We start from the raw sequence: 17,905 nt of genomic DNA, 5'->3' as shown, positions 1-17,905 counted from the left end.
TATAGCATTTTTTTAAAAATCCATTTTCTATCTTCTGTATATTGGACTATGAAATAAACAAAAGAATTTTGTTTTGATGAAAGAATTTTATCCAAACTACTGGTTTGTAATTAATGGAAGGGAGGTAATTTATTGTATTTTGTTCGCATTTGAAAAATGAAAGTTTTTGAAAGAAATATAAAAAGTCATCTACCTTATCTCAGTGTTGAATGGTTATGTACTTGTGACAAGTAATAGATCCAATTGAAACTTGCAATTTAAGGAAGAGGAAGACGTAAGAGTCAGTTAAAGAAGCAATTTATTTTTAGCAAAATTTTTCAGATCTACATTACAAAATCGTTATTCCACTTCAGTTACATGTCAGTTTTGTAACCTGAGATAGCTGTTCATTTAGTGACCTGAGTTTTGTGGACGATCGTTGACTTATAGCACCAAACTGCTGGTAGACTACTAAACCACTCAAGTGTAATATATCTTAGGTTTAAAAAAAAATTGAAATAACTTGAACAAAACTAAATATAATGTGTATTTCGATATAAGTAGTACCAACTTGAGATAAAATGAAATTAATATAGTAGTAGACTTTAGTGATACTATAAAATGGTATTTTGAACAAAATCTAACTCACTACAATAACACTTCTTTTCAGTCTCACGATCTGGGGTCGTCTGTCCTAAGACCGCTGACGACAATGCCGCTTATCTTGCATCATTTCCAACCAGTCGCTAACCTCTTCCCACCGTCACCATAGAAACACACACACACCATAACACTGAGATAGTTGTTAATGTATTGACACGTAATAGTTGTTAATTTAGTCACCTGGGAAAGATTGTCGAACGACTTGTTGATAGTTTTTCTTGGTTTTCTCATATCCTTACCTATGATCTTATCACTAGACGCTCGGGTAGAAGGCGGACACTGGGGAAACTCCACCATATTCCTTCTCTGTATCACATCAGCCACGCAGGTGTCTACCATTAAAAAAAAGGGCCAATGAAAATAATGTGTGGATAGCGACATGTTTGTTGGGACTCTTTTCCATCCCCGCCAGTGCAATGGTCTCGGTTCTTAAGCACCCCAACGTTGTCACTAAGAAGTATTGTTCGCGTTGACAGATCTCAACAAATGTCTTAGTTCCTCAACAAATGTCTTAGTTCCTCAACAAATGTCTTAGTTCCTCAACAAATGTCTTAGTTCCTCAACAAACGTCTTAGTTCCTCAACAAATGTCTTAGTTCCTAATTATGTATTTATGTATTAATTTATTCAGAAACATAATGAAATGATATTGTTGTTTTTTTTTAATCTTTGATAACTTTAAGACATATCGTCAGACATTCTCTAACAAATTCTAAAGTCCACACTGACCTCGCTACTAGAGAAATTGGACTTGAGACTTGAACACATTACCCAGCGTTTGAGTAGGCCTATATTAAAATTCCACTCCCACATACACACACACACACACAGAATATAGTGTTACATTCAAAGTAACAGCTGCTACATATCATGTAACGATGGAAACAGTAACCGGTCAGTCTAATTATACAATTATTTATTCAAACCTTTACTTGGTCATTTTCATTAGTACCCACTCAGAAACTGTTGCGATAGAAACTTTCCTGGTCGACTCAAGGAGTTGGAAACGGATCAGTCCGGCCCAGCAGATCTATCCCACCCGCTTACACGAAATATTGTATGCACTATGTCTTACGAACAAGACTTCACAAAGTTGAAAGAACGAGCGATAACTCTGACAGACGACAAGAACGAATGGAGCGTATCGTCAAAGTCTAAAGTAAGTAGTGCCATTTTCTTTACTTAACGCTTTCTTGTCTTTTGTTTTTTGTTGTTTTTTTTTAAGAGACATTTGTGACTCGGTCTCATGAGGGGTCCTCCTGACTATTAGGGTTGTCATTTACGTCTGGGCTCATTGGCCAGGGCCCTGACATTCAGTATACACATTTGTGCTTAATAATGAATACCAGATGATCTAATTACAAAGACAGTATAGCATTTAATTTAATTTTGACTCAGTGACAATCTGCGATACATATGTATTGCAACATCGATTTTTTTTTTACATTACATATTATGAAAAATGCAGGGGCCCCCATAGAGGTCAGGCCTCCGGGGCCCCCAATTGATGGCAAATTCCTAGCTACTCCAATGCCAACGACACTGACAATGAGGATTTCTTGACCATAAAACCCACTGACCATTGTCAATAAATCCTCAATGATTTGGGGGGGGGGGGAATGGGAGAAGAAGAGAAACAGCTAAAAGAAACAAAGTTACTAAAGTAACATAATTCCTAGAAACAGCCAATTTAAAGAAGGTTACAAAGACAGTTTGTGTGGAAACATAAACTCAAAATCGGCCCCCGAAGTGGTCCACCCAGGCAGGTAAAAAGGCAGGTTTCAATATTATCAGAAGGAATAACAGAATGAAATTCTATCAAAGGCAAATGACAGAGAAGAATGGAGAAAGAAGGTTGACAGATCTTATGTGGTGCCCCAACGGTCCAGCAGACCAAGGGAAAGGTGAAAGTGAAGGTGAAGTTAGATGTGAACCTGGCCAAACTGATTTCATATAATGATTATCTTATTGATCTAATTGTTTTGTATAGGGTCAATCTCTTCTTCAAAGCCTTATTTTTAAAAATTCGTAAGAAAAAAAACTCCTTAGTTAAGTGTCTTCTGATGATACAGTGCCCTGCAGTTCACGCGATAATATGAAAAACTACTTATTATTTGTTGTTTAAGATTTTGTTCCACTTATATGCATATTAAATAGATTTTTTCTCTTTGAAAAAAATTGTAACCATTTTTTGTAAATGTAATAGTTATTATGACAGAACTTACATAACTTAGCAATACTTCGTAAAAAAAATTGACAAATAATCTAGAACCGTTTGCATAAACGTGTTACAAATATGGTAAATAGCCTCCTGTGTTTGTTACTATTAATAGTGAATAGTTGTCAAAATTGTGTGTTTTTATGAAAAAAAAAACTGCTTGCAGAGTTGATTTTAAAAGTTAAAATTTTCACTTTCAGAAAAGAAAAAGTAGCCGTTGACTCAGAACTTTGAAAGGTCTAAATTATCATGATGTCGGATTTTCACTATCTTTTCTAGTTTACGAGATCTAAACGGGACGGACGGACGGACAGACAGACATTCCACACAAAACTAATAGCGTCTTTTCCCCTTTTCGGGGGCCGCTAAACAAAGGACATGAACTAAATCTTTTACACTAGGATTAACAAAGTGAAAAGAGTCTCGGGAGACCTAAACGTGAATGAGAAGGTAAAGGCTGGGCTCACCTGCTGTAGTGATGGGCCTGCACAACGATTTGTGTCGCGAATTTGGTTAACGTTTCAAACTGCATTTACTTCCGGGTCAAATATGTATGACCTTCACCTGCACCCAAACCAACTGAGGATATTTTTTTCTTCCCTTCTCATTATTTTAGTGGACCTTAAAATAGATATCGAGTGATGAACTGCAACTAGATTTTAAATAGCTCTTTATAAGTGATATGCAATAATATAAGGTCTATCATTGTAGTTGTCATATCTATTTATATTAAATGAATTTTTTTTTTTTTTTTGGTCTTAGAATGATGTGCTGATTGAAAGTAGGCCATCTGATTTATATTCGGCCACTATGTAAGTATCCATGGTGACTTAAGGGAACTGAATTCAAGGTTTAGCAACACATTTTTTTGTTTACGTATCACTGTCGGAGTCACGTGATTTTTGCATAGATTTCGAAGTCACGTGATTTTTGCATAGATTTAATGGCGGTGTGAAAGAAAGACGAAGAAGTAACCTCTGTTCAGCCTACTAGTAGTGTAAAAGCTTCAAAAAGAGCTAAACACAGTTTAACCAATTTCTTTTCTTAGTCAGAGGCGTAGCTAGGGTGGGATAAGGGAGGGGGAGAATTTTACCAAAAACAAACCGGGCCCCCATACCCCAAGGAGCGTTTTTCACATTAAATATTAAATATTACGCAAAATGCAGGGGCCCAAAAGAGGTCAAGCCCCCCCCCCCCGGGACCTCAAATGATGGCAAATTCCTCGCTACGCAACTATTCTTGGGCTTAAAATATGTATATATAAAAACAAGATTACTCGACAGTGTGTGTAAAATTTAATCTAAATGCGACCCCCCCTCCCCTCAACTAACGCTCGCCCATAAGTCGTCTGCTTGAGCTGTGGAGGTAAAAAAAAAAAAGGCAGGTTTCAATGTTTTCAGCACGAATCAACAGATGCTATGAAGTACAATCTATCAACAACCACGTCACATCCATTTGGAATTTCAAAACCTTTCTTTTTTTAGATACCGCGTGACCGCCAAGGTCAAGGCCTCAGTCCAGGTGGTCAAGGAAACGATAGCTGTTTTCCCCGGCAGCAAGCGTTTGGAGTGGGACTCGAACCTGAAGGAAATCTCTGAGATGAAGAGAATTACAGAGGTGAACTTTTATATGTGATACCTTGTAGGCTTATATAATGATGTATATGATAAATATAAATCATACATATGTATTTACCAATGTCTTTGATATCTAGATCCACTTTATGAGAAAATATAGGGTTAAGTTGAGAGAGAGAGAGAGAGAGAGAGAGAGAGAGAGAGAGAGGGTGGACGGGGAGATAATAGATTAATAATAAAATAAAATAATATTTTTATCTCCCTTATATTCTGAAAGTTTTTGTTTCTTTTAATTTTCGTGTAAAACTTTCTTGTGTCCGATGATTCTTTAAAAAAAAAAAAAGGAAGGTGAAATAATATATAAAGAGAACGGGAGATAACAAACGGAATAAATAGCTACAAATGTTTTTGTTATCACCCTTACATTCTAATACATAAGAAATGTTATTTTCCAATGTAAACTTCCAGTTATCGCTAGATTCCTTAAATTCCCAGGTAAGGAAAACTTTTCTATTTGATAACAAATTATCCACATAAAGCAGTTGGCTTTCTTCCTCCTCTCACCGTAAGTTTACAGACAATAAAAATAAAATATAAAAAAATAATAATATTAATACAATATTGTTCTCATAGAAACAATGGATCCAGGTGTCAAGGTCTAATGGCATAGATAAAGGACTTATCTCCCCACGTGCATTTGTTGACTTGACTGAACTTGAGCAGACAGAGGACTATTGTCTTCTGACAGGTGAGACACTGTTTAATCTAATCTACGCAGATAAATGTCTATAAATCTCAAAAGCAACTCTTGTTCCGATTTGAGAATTGAGATAGAAAAAAAAAAGGGGGGGGGGGAGGTAATAGTTGAGAACTGCACATTCAAATTAATAGGCTACTTTAGATATTATTGGGTTCGCCCTTTTATAAATGTTTGGAGGATGTTAGGAGCTTGTGGATGTTGCAGTACTTGGTAACAATGAAAAAGAAATCTGGGTCAAGGACATCCGACAAACACTTCAAAACAAAAGTTAATTTAGTCTGACCAAACTAGTTTTAATTAAAGACTTATTCCCTTTTGAAAAGAACGTCTGTCAGACTATATCAACGCCACTGGCCAATCAGGAAACATGAAACGGACCAAGATGCCCGTGTCTCTTGTCGCTGAGTGAACTCTTTATGTTGTGCCTGTTCTGTGTCTGTGTATGTTTCTGTTGTGTTGTTTTTATATAAGAAAAGAGTAATCGCAACAAATTTTCATAAGGATCAATAAAGCAGTCTTAGTCTTAGTCTTAGTAATTTATGAGATGGGGAAATAAGATCATGGTTACTAGTAAAAAAAAAATTATTTCTCCAGGGTCATAAAATAAGACTGGGACAGATAGTATATATATTTATAGTATTTATTAATATAAATGGGTTACTTAAGCAGTAAGGTAAGACAGCTATTATTATTATATTAGAAACGAACGAGTATACAATCAGTAGCGCTGCCGGGGCAGAGTTTCATTTAAAGAGAAACAAAATTCATTGTAGTCGCTTTATCAGTGTCCACTGTGAAATTTTCTGGTGATGTGGCAGGTCCCTGGCAGAACCGCCCTCTGACAGGCGACGAGAATCTTCCTAGGAATGTTAAGGGTCTTGAAGGTATCTGTGAGGTCAGTTGTCATTATCCCCTCGGTTGATATAACAATGGGGTATATTGTTATTTTAGATAATTTCCATAGACACTTTATCTCCATGTCTAGGTTCCCATATTTTCGTTGTTTTTCTATCTCAGTTTTTTTTTAACCCTTAAACTGCTGAGCTGTTTTACAATAGGTGCATACAAAATGGAATTACAATGCTGGTGTTTAGGGGCTAATCTACGCGTTTTAAGGGTTAATTTTTATATAAATATACCGAGTGGGGACATAATTCACACATAGTTTTGGTCCTTACTATGGTCAAAAGAAGGGGTGGACATATTTGATACACTAACTCAATCATATGACAGAATTCATTATCTATATTTAAAATACACGTTTATGTCTAAAGGTGGCAGCATCGAATACCCGGAGATGAAATCGAATGACAAGTATGTACGAGGATGGAACGGTATCGTTGCTCTCAGAATCGAAAAAGACTCGGAGTGAGTTACTGCTTTCACTTAGCTCTTACCTTGTCCTTTTCCTTATGTTTCACTTCCCTCTGTAATGACACAAGATGCGTAGAAGTTGATGTGAATCGGGTTTTTCCTAAGTAATGTGACGAGTAAGAACAGAGTAGGATAATGAACAAGAAGAATAACGGACAAGACGCCTAAGAGGACGACGCTAGGCTAGCGACGACAGAGGACTGTGCCCTTTTTATTGTTTATTAAATTGTTGAAGTTATCAGCCTGCGTTATTAAGTATATTCTTGATTCATTCTGTTGTTGTGTCATATGGACTCGCATGCACCATTAACATATATATACTCATCAACAAAATAGACCATCAACAGATGTGGCGACCCACGACGGCCAGGGCGTCATTTTGATCTACAATCTAGTTAACTTCGTGTTCTGGATATATCTACACTTGGCGAAGTACACTGGAGAAGTACTGGATTAACATTCGTTTATTTCTACTAGACCTACTCTACGTCTGTGCTAATTATCTGGACTGCAGCTGGATTTTGGCATCTTTGTTCCAGTGGATCTAGACTTTCTATTAGAGAAAATTCGAAACCGTTACCAGCGTCTAGCTTTGTCAGCCATGTTGGATATTTTTAGATTGAACTTGGATCTATATTGACTAGATCTATATCTATTGTGTCTGAATCCAGAACTATTTCGTCCGTTGAAGTGATTTAGGGCAGTCCGTCGTCAGTATACCTCTACCTATATACCTCAAGAGTGAAGATACCTCATTTTGTCAGGTTTATCTGTTTATTGTGAGTACGGAAAGTCATCTGAGTCTACATATCTAGTATCTACAAGCTGACCGTTGGATCGAGTCACCTTGTCAGGTTTGTTTTTCAAGCTATTAATTGACTGTTGCAGTGTTGCTGAGCTTACAATCTAATCTACACACGAGTGATGGTATACCCTACTACCACACTGCGTGACCATCTAATCAACTTGTAAAGTTGACTAATTTATATTCATCAAAAGAGAGAGTTGGACTTAGTCATTTTTTTTACCTCTCTTGAGACAGCACCACCAGCTTGTCTCAGTATTGACTTATGTTCCTGACCTGAAGACAGAAGCCAGCACCAACAGATCATCAAGTGGAACCGGAACCTTGGAACCTGACCAGAGGACTTTATCTGAGATTCGTACCATACTGTGGCAGCACCAGGAGAGATTGGCCTAACTCAGTACTGCCTGTCGAATAGCCATTGTGGGAGCACACCTTGCCTTGCCTAAGACTAAGACAGTGGGGAACTTGTGTGGAACTGACCGTTGTAGCTCCGTGGACTGAACAAAGGGGATCTAACTAAAGATAAGTTTATTTTTTCTCTCCATTATTATTAAATTAAGTCTATTAGGGACAGTAGATCTTTGTTAAGAGCAGGTTGCCTGATAAGGGCGTCATTATAGGACACATTAGAAAGTGGACCTGCTCCATTTAATAAAGTCTCGATGATTGTTTAGATTGTCTTGTTTTGTTCGTATCCACGTACATTTTATTTTTTTTAGAAGTCAAGTGAAGTTATCTTTATTTGTCTCTTTCAGTGTATACTTCCTCTAAAAAGTCTCATCTCATTAGAATAGATTTATTTTGTTTGTGTCTTATTACGTTTATTTTACACTATTCTTATTATATATTAGTAATTTTATCTTAAGTAGATAAGGTAAGCCACGTTTAATCTAGATTATAAATTCTAGATTGTTTCCAGGTATTAACTAAATTGTTATACCTATGAGAGCCTTAGATCTATTTTATCCTGAGGACAACTGAGTCTAAGGAGTAATTATTTATATATAGATCTTTTGTCCCGATTAATCGGTTGACATTATTTTATAGATGTGTTTAAACACAGTCTAATTGGTCAGAATAAAATTTTTTGTCAGTATCACTGGATTGTGATTTACTGTTGGAGGTATAATATTGATTTATCTATTTGAAGTTGTATTGAAGTTGTATTGAATCTAGACTAGTGACTAGAATAGTCCTAGGGGTATTTATTGGCAAGAAGTAAGTCCATTGAATTAAGTATTGAGGTATTGATATTTGTTTATGTGGTCTAAAGTAAGTCCACTGAATTAAGGTGATATAAAATTTTGAGTTGTATTCAAGTATTGTGGCTGTGAGTAAGTCCACTGAGGTAATATTTGTTAATATAACATTGAGCAAAGGTATTTAAATATATATATATTACAAGAAGTATTTGAAAGTGAGTTTTTGTGAAAACTAAATTGGGATATTTAGGCCAATAGGGAGGCCATATCAAAACTATATTGAGACATTGTTTAAAATAAAATAAGCATAATGGCAACAGCTCCAAACTTTGATTATATGGAGACTTTTCGCCAGCAAATTATTGCTGAGGCTAAACAGCTAGAACTTAAAGGAAAGGACCTAACTAGCTATGTACAGCAAATGGTGACAATAGAGAGAGATAGAATAGATAAGATAGAAATGGAAAAGAATAAACTAGAAACAGAGCGTAGAGAGAAAGAAAAGGATAGGGAAGCACAATTAATAAAAGAAGAAGCAGATAGGAAATTACAATATGATTTAGAGAAATTGAGAATTGAAGCTAAACAAAATAAACAAAAAGTTAATAGCAATAATACTAATGATAGATCTAATACTAATACTACCAATGCCCCAGACAATCACATTGAAACCAATAATAGTAATAATCACACAAACAACACTAATATTTCAAGTGATAACAACCATTGGTTGAGGAAAAAACTACAACCCTTTCAGGAGGCTAGAGATTGTATTTCAGACTACCTAAAGAGATATGAAATTAAAATGGTTAATTGCAATATAAGGGAGGAAGAGTGGTCTCAAATTTTGTTAGACTTTGTACAAGGGCAAGCTCTTACAATTTGTCAAAACCATAATCATACTGTACAAAATAGCTACCAAATTTTAAAAAAGGAATTGCTGAATGCATATGGACACAATGCCAGCACATTCAGAAAAAAATATTTTGAAAACACACCTTCCAATCAGATAGAACCACAAACCACTATAAATTTGGAAAAAGACTATTTTAATAAATGGCTGGGATTTGAGAAGATTGACAGTACCTTGGAGGGATTAAAAAATTTTATATTACTTGATAATTTTGTAGCTAAGTGTGACCCGCAATTACAATCATTTATCAAAGAAAGGAATCCCAAAGTTTTGGATGATGTTACTGAGATAATAAGAACATATAAAAATGCCTATCCCAACAACCTTTTTTCATGTAAAGATAAAAAGAATATTGATCTAGTGGGATATACACAGGAAAACAATGAAAGAAGTAGAAATAGAAGTAGGGATAGCCAACATTTTAGATATAGCAATAGTAGAGATAGGTCAAACAACAGGGATGTTACATGTTATAGATGTGGGAAAAAAGGACATATGGCTATGAGATGCAGGGGAACACAAAACAGGTCAAACAGTAGGAATAATTATAATAGATCAAGTAGTACACATAATTACAATAGGACAGATAGTAGAAATAATTACAGAGCAGACAGTAGGAATAGGTACAGCAATTACAACAACAATTACAATAATAACACATACAATAGGAGTAAAAGCAGGGAATATAAAAATAGAGATTCTGACAGAGTGTTTTTTGTTAGGGAAAATAAAAACAATTTTGCTTTCTACCCAGCTTTTATTAACAATGTTCCAATAAAGGCAATCCGAGATAGTGGCTGTAACACACTCGTGGTTCGGGCTGATCTCATTGAGGCGCAATATTATAGGGGATATACAAGGAAAGTGGAGTTGGCAGATGGCAGTATAAAGGAATTTAAAGTATTTAAAGTGTTTATTGAGACACCTTTTTACACTGGCCATTGTGAGGGAGTAGCCATGCCTAACATGAGACATGATATGTTAATTGGAAACTTAACAGGTTTGAAGGAATGTTCAAGACAGGAAATTGAAGCATGGGAAAAGAAATATGAAAGGTTACAGCAGAATAGGAATACTGAAACAGATAATTACATTAGTAATATGGTAATAACCAGATCTAAGAACAAGCCAAAACAAGAAACTCAGGAACTTATTGATATGAATGATGAAATAGTTAATGGTGAAGAAGATAAAGAGAAAGAGGTTGAAATACAAGGTCAAAAACAAGACGAAACGCAAGCAGAAAAACAGAAAGATGGAACTGAAGAAATGAAAACAGAAAAATTGAAAGGAATAAACAAATTGGCTCAAGAACAAAAACAAGATAACATCATTGGGAAAACATATGACAGAATTAGTGACAGGAGAAATAATAACCCAATGGAGAAATATGTCATAGAAGAAGGAATACTATTTAGGAAAACAAAAATAAATGATAGAGAAATAAAACAATTAGTCTTACCACAAAAGTATTGGAAGGATGTCATGATTTTGTCACATGACAGTAATTTAAGTGGACATAGAGGTATAAAGAAATGTTTTAGAAATTTAGCAACTCAAGTATTTTGGCCTAAAATGAAAGGAACCATATCAAAATACATAAGATCATGTGATATGTGTCAAAGAAGGGGACTTAAGGGTAAATTAGGTAAAGCTCCATTACAGTCAATGGATGAACCAAATAAACCATTTCAAAAAATAGCAATAGACATCATAGGACCTTTAACTAAAACAGAACATAATAATAAGTACATATTGACAATAGTAGACATGTTCAGTAGATATCCTGAAGCAGTGGTATTATCCAATATAGACACAGAAAATATTATTAATGCTTTAGATCAAAAGTTCATAGTCAGACATGGGATACCAAAAACATTACTATCAGACAATGCTTCTATGTTTACATCTGAGTTATTTAAAAGATGGATATTAAAATATGGTATAGAACACATTAAATCATCGCCATTCCACCCGGAAGCCAACGGGCTTTGTGAACGCCTTAACGGTGTTATAAAAAGATCCTTAGCTAAAATTGTAGAAAATAATCAGAAAAACTGGGATCAATATATTAATTTTGTTCTATTTTCTATTAGAAATAATATTCATGAGGCAACTCAATTTTCACCATATGAGTTAGTACATGGAAGGAAACCTAGGGATGAAATACAAATTTTTAAAGAAAGTTTGATCTTAAATAAAATAGAAAAGGAAAATGACAATGAAACAGCTTTAGATTTAAAACAAATATGGGCGGAAGCTTTTGAGAATAACATGAAATATAAAGAAACAGTACATGAGAACTTAAATGAAAAAAGAAAATTAAGAACATTGGAGGTAGGAGACAAGGTATTACTTTTGGTAATTGACTTAAAAAACAAATTAGGAAAACAGTGGAAGGGTCCATTTGTTGTTACAAATAAAACAAGTGAAGTAAACTATAAGATTAATATGAATGGAAAAATAAAAACATATCATATAAATAATTTGAAGTTATACAATGAGAGAAATGAAAATCAATTTCAAAATTTGGATACAGAAGTAAACAATGAAAATCAAACTCAAAAGTTAGATACAGAAACTGTGGAAAATGAAAATCAAGTAGATGAATGTTTAATTGTTTTAATCAATGAGGAAACTAATGAAAATGATATTAAAAATATTCCTATACTAGAAACTAAAGATAACCAAACATGGGAAAAACTGAATTTAGAAAATTTATCTCCAGAAAAAACAAAAGACATAATAAATGTAATCAGTGATTTTAAAGAAATTTTTTCCAGTTTGCCAGGAAAAACAAATATCATAAAGCATGACATAAAGTTAACTAGTGACAAACCTATTTTCATGAAGCCTTATAGGATTCCATTACACTTACAGGGAAAAGTTAAAGATGAAATAGACAACTTATTAAAACTAGGAATAATAGAACCATCCAATTCAGCTTATGCTTCACCAATAGTTATAGCAAAGAAAAAGAATGGGGATATAAGGTTATGCATAGATTATAGACAGTTAAATAAGATAACTGAATTTGATCCTTACCCTATGCCTAACATTGATGACATATTACACAAATTGTCCAATGCTAAAGTATTTACAAAATTGGATCTGACAAAAGGATATTGGCAAATTCCTTTAACCAATAGAGCTAAACCTTATACTGCATTTATCACTCCTTATGGAATATTCCAATGGAACTTTATGAGCTTTGGGCTTATAAATGCTCCAGCTACCTTTAATAGGATGATGATGTCGGCTTAAGTTTATGCAAGAAAAAAGTATTAAAAATGGTAGATTATACAGGTGGTTTCTAATTTTACAAGAATATAATTTTCAATTGGAGGCTATTAGGGGAGAAATTAATATTGTAGCTGACATGTTGTCAAGAGTTACAGTGAGATAAACTGTTGTAAATAATGATTATTCATTTTGATTTGTTTATGCATGTATATATATGTATATGTTCTAGTCAATGGGTATGAATAAGTTGTTTATATATGGACTATATATATTTTATTTCCTTTAAAGGAAGATAACTCAGTAAAATATAAATTGGGAATTTTATTAAATCAAGGGAGATAATTATAAAATTTCAATAATTGAAGTCAAAGGTGTAAATTAAAGTAAGTATGATCATCTACAGTCATTATTTTTTTATATAATCATTATCATCCATTAGTAAAAGGCTAGGTCAGTTTGGAAATGGTAAGTGGAGAGAAAATATACTTATTGGTACCCAACAAAAAAGTTAAGTAGAATAATTTGGAAAGCTGTTTTGACACAAATATTACATTTTGTCTGACAGGTAAGGTTTGGTGTGATGTGAGGCGACCAGCCATGAACATATAGCCAATGACAGTATTTACTCTGAAAAACTCTGATTTATGCCTATGGAGTCAGCAAAGGCATCTTCGTATGTGGACTATATACATGTGTATTTACTCTGAAAAACTGTTTTATGTCTGTGGAATCGACAAAGGCATCGTCGTATGGGGACTGTATACATGTCTTGATGGACTTAGTACTATTAGTTGGTGAAACTATTACACTGTACTATACTATTTCATCGTCAATGACATGAGTGATGATTAGAACACTGTATACCGGATATTTTCTTACCAATAACTGTATTGGAACTGTACATATTGTTTTCTTGGTGTCAACATTCAACTACAGTGTGAACTTTGTGACATAGGAACATGGACAATTTTACCAGGAACTGATGAAGATGGGAAACATGATGATGTCCATCAAGATCAAGATATATGTTTGTTTTGTCTTTCCCCAAAATTTTGGCCATGTATATTGTACAGACATGACAGTAGGGATAGTGTTTTAGACTGAAAAAAAAAAATTGAAAAAAATTTTTTTTTGATAAAGGGGGGAGGAAATATGTAATGACACAAGATGCGTAGAAGTTGATGTGAATCGGGTTTTTCCTAAGTAATGTGACGAGTAAGAACAGAGTAGGATAATGAACAAGAAGAATAACGGACAAGACGCCTAAGAGGACGACGCTAGGCTAGCGACGACAGAGGACTGTGCCCTTTTTATTGTTTATTAAATTGTTGAAGTTATCAGCCTGCGTTATTAAGTATATTCTTGATTCATTCTGTTGTTGTGTCATATGGACTCGCATGCACCAGTAACATATATATACTCATCAACAAAATAGACCATCAACACCTCTCTGCTTCTCACAGACAACTCATTACAAGATCACGTGACAGTAGGTTTATATTGTCCATTCTAGTTGGTCTACCATTGTCCAGGCTGGACATCCAATTGTTTAAACACGGAGTATTTCAGCACACATTTTACAAAGCTAATTTCAACTCACTCTATCTGACTGGTAAAAAAAAAAATAAACAATTAGTCAATCAATTATTGGTATAAATTATTTTGTTTCACATCGAAAAAGAGAAATATCTTTTACATCAGTCAGATATATAGTTATAAATGTGGAGTTCTCCCCCTTAGATAAACCAAAAGAAAGTTAATAAAAGAAAAGAGAATGACGATTGTTTTGCGGTATAGTTTTACTCCAATAGTTCAAGCAGCAATTCAGAGACAACGATGCAGCATTTGTAATGAAGTTCTCTCTGACGTACGTATTGAGGTCGAACAAACGTCCGAGCTTTGCAGATAACGATATCCAGTAGTTTAATTTTGAATCCTGGTGAAGTTCAGACTTGACACAGATGTCAAGTACCATAATTAAAACCTATCAGCCTATGAAGCTTCTTATTCTGGCGGCTCTCAGAATTTTAAAACCTCACACCATGACCAAGGAGTTTTTTGTCAGCGGCCAAAGACATTGCTCGTTATTTTTGGAGCTAAATTTATTCATAAATTTAGTGCTATTTGCATACCTAATGACACTATACTCAGGAGATTAGTTGACATGTCTTCTGATATTAAGGAAATGATATCTGCTTCTTTAACAATATCCAGCTTGATGAATTCACAGGCGTTTGTGATGTTGCTTGTTCAGGCTGTCTTGAGGTCAACTATAGATGACTGTTGATTTCAACCAATTACTCTGCAAGCGTTTGAATTTTTATTGTTCGGGTGTATTCAGTGTAGTTGATCAACAATACAGAATGAACAACACATCTATTTAACAAGTAAAGAGATGTAGCCAACGCTGCTGAACAATTTATCCTATGTTTATTCTAAGGAAAAGGCCACAGTAAAAGTCTCTGTCAACTAAACACGTCTTTACCCTAGAGGATTCTATCGCTAACTGATTTTCCGGTCTCTAACCCAACATATCCCAAACGTCACTAGTCCCGTTCAATATGCGTCTTCTATGGTGTGTCGCTAAATAACTAAACTATAAATAAGGTGTCTAACTCGTTGTAGAGTGTTCACAATTACTAGTTCCGGTATACTTAAGATGTATACATAATGGAGATTTTAAAGATTAGTTTCCATGCAAACCTTTATAAACGACCTCTACAGCGAGTGATGTAACTGACAAAGTTGGTTAAATTTGAAAAAGTAAGAGACCTCTTGGAAAAATATCTGTGGTGTCTGCACAGATGGTGCTCTAAGCATGCTTGGATGTAGGTCTGGATTTCAATGTTTGGTACAGACTGAGTCACCAGAAGAATCCATTGTACCTCATTGTATGATTCATGACATATATTAGTAACGTCAATAGCAATGCATCTAAACATTTCTCTTCAATGTCAGTTACACAATTTTGGATCAAGTGTTTGCAGTCATTCTGTTCCATATGAGAATTTTTCTAGACTTCCTCCTCCATTTCCTACACTGTATCTTTGTGAAACATGTTTTTTTTTTTTTCTGCCTGTCAGTTATCAAGTCTTAATACAGAAATAAACTTGATGTGATTTCCTAATCTACTGAAATAAAAACAAGCTCAGCCTGCGCACTAAATTTGGCATGATTAGTAATACTTTTTAAATTGTAAACTATGTATGTAATGTGAATATTATAAACACGCAATGAAAAGTAAATAAATAACAAGGTTACAAAGACAGTTTGTGTGGAAACACAAACTCAAAGTCGGCCCCCGAAGTGGTCCACCCAGGCAGGCTTCAATATTTTCAGAAAGAACATCCAAATGAAATTATATTAAAGACAAATGAGAGATAAGAATGGAAAAAGAAGGTTGACAGATCTTGTGTAGTGCCCCAACGGTCCAGCAGATCGAAGGATAGGTGCAAGTGAATGCAAAGTTAGATGTGAACCTGGCCTAACTAGTTCCCATTTCAGACCTTGTAGTCTATAGGGCAGATGATGTAAAGCTCACCTGTTTTTGTGGCCTACGGTTAACGAGGGTGTCATGTAGCCAGCACAACGACCAACCGCCTTTACTTTTCCCCAAACTAATGTCAGCTACCCATTAGAGCTGGGGGTGGACTCAGAGGCGCCCAAGGATTCCGAAGTTGATAATCCCAGTCTTCACCAGGATTCGAACCCGGGACCCTCGGTTCGGAAGCCAAGCACTTCATCGCTCAGCTACCGCGCCTCTCCTGGCCTAACTGGAATCTTATAATTAATGTAATTGTTTTGAAAAGACTTAATTTCTTATTTGTGTTTCTAGTGTACCATACAACTGTGATTGAGGAAAATGAAGTTTACAAGATTACTATTCGTTTTAAATTAGGTCTAACTTATAATGCATAGTAATTAGCTTTTTCTTTAAAAAAAACATCTTGCATAACTGATTTTAAAAATTAGCTTTTTCGCTTTCAGGAAAAAAAAAGTAGCCGTTGCATCAGAACTTTGAATGGTCTAAAATATTGTGATTTCGGATTTTCAATATCTTTTCTAGTTTACGAGATCTAAACGGGACGGACGGACAGACGGACAGACATTTCGCACAAAACTAATAGCGTCTTTTCCCCTTTCGGGGGCCGCTAAAAATCATAAAATCTGCTTTTTTTTTTTTAAATTTAAATCACAAATTTATTTTACACTAAATCAATAGGATACGTTTGTAACAATTAAATTAACATCATGGATAGTAGTTATATACAGTTTGATAATCATTTTATTTTCATTGGCTAAATCACATTTACCTAGACCTATGACCAAAAAATTACGTTTGGGGGGGGGGGTCGCCTCCTAATGAACAATTGTATTAAGTAGTTTATATCTTCGTGAACATTTAAAATCGCCTGCTTAAGGGTATTGAAGAATAAATTTTGTCTATTCGAAAAATGGTTTTAATGCTTCTGATTATGATGAAAAAATCATAGTAACTAGAAATAAATCTTTATAATAGTTGAACGACGAATCGAGTGGCAGAGAAACTAAGACAAGAGATGTTATAACTTATTACATACTATCTTTCTTTCAGAGAGCCAGAGTTTGTCCACTTGGTCTATGTATCAGAGATAGATTTCAAGGGCAAGATTCCTAGGTCACTTGTGGACGCTACTATGGCCAGTGTTCTGGCCGGAACAGTCACGAATTGGTTCAAGTATATGGAACAGTGTGGTTACTTGAAGTCGTAAAACAGACATCAGCCCGCTCACTTCTGCCATCTTTTATAATTATGCTGTTTTAAGCTCCAAAAAAAAATGATAAAAATAAATTTATCAAATAAATATGTTGATTTGTTAATTAATCTGAAACTAATAATAATAATAATAATAATAACTCATAATTTAAGAAAAACTGAGATAAGAAAAACAAAGAAAATAAGGGAACCTAGGCTTGGAGATTAAGCGTCCATGGAAATTGTCCAAAATAACAATAAACCCCATTGTTATATCAACCGAGGGGATAAGAACAAATGACCACACAGATACCTTCAAGGCCCTTAACATTCCTAGGAACATCCTCGTTGCCTGTCAGAGTGCGGTACTGCTGCAGAGCTGCCACATCACCAGAAAATTCCTCAGTGGAAACAGTTAAAGGGACTACGATGAA

At 34.7% G+C, this 17,905-nt stretch overlaps 1 protein-coding gene across 1 annotated transcript; it reads left to right on the top strand.

Annotated features, from left to right (window-relative positions):
- The first annotated feature begins 1,586 nt into the window (after nt 1-1,586).
- Nucleotides 1,587-17,536, top strand: LOC129924246 (stAR-related lipid transfer protein 6-like). Its single transcript, XM_056018385.1, has 6 exons — nt 1,587-1,800; nt 3,622-3,671; nt 4,344-4,476; nt 5,070-5,184; nt 6,471-6,564; nt 17,331-17,536. Exons 1-6 carry the CDS (start codon nt 1,708-1,710, stop codon nt 17,485-17,487), a joined length of 642 nt encoding a protein of 213 aa, XP_055874360.1. The 5' UTR covers nt 1,587-1,707; the 3' UTR covers nt 17,488-17,536.
- The last annotated feature ends 369 nt before the right edge of the window (nt 17,537-17,905 follow it).

The sequence above is a fragment of the Biomphalaria glabrata genome, chromosome 1 (assembly GCF_947242115.1).
Source record: "Biomphalaria glabrata chromosome 1, xgBioGlab47.1, whole genome shotgun sequence".
In the NCBI taxonomy this organism is placed as follows: Eukaryota; Metazoa; Mollusca; class Gastropoda; family Planorbidae; genus Biomphalaria; species Biomphalaria glabrata.
Note: the sequence above shows the minus strand (reverse complement) of the source record. Positions and strands in the feature narration are given on the sequence as shown.

Excerpts from the sequence above, each read along its gene's own strand:
- LOC129924246 (XM_056018385.1), top strand. The coding sequence starts at position 1,708 with ATGTCTTACGAACAAGACTTCACAAAGTTGAAAGAACGAGCGATAACT. Across the intron at positions 1,801-3,621 it reads GCGTATCGTCAAAGTCTAAA|AATGATGTGCTGATTGAAAG; the intron begins GTAAGTAGTGCC and ends TTTTGGTCTTAG. Across the intron at positions 5,185-6,470 it reads GGACTATTGTCTTCTGACAG|GTGGCAGCATCGAATACCCG; the intron begins GTGAGACACTGT and ends TTATGTCTAAAG.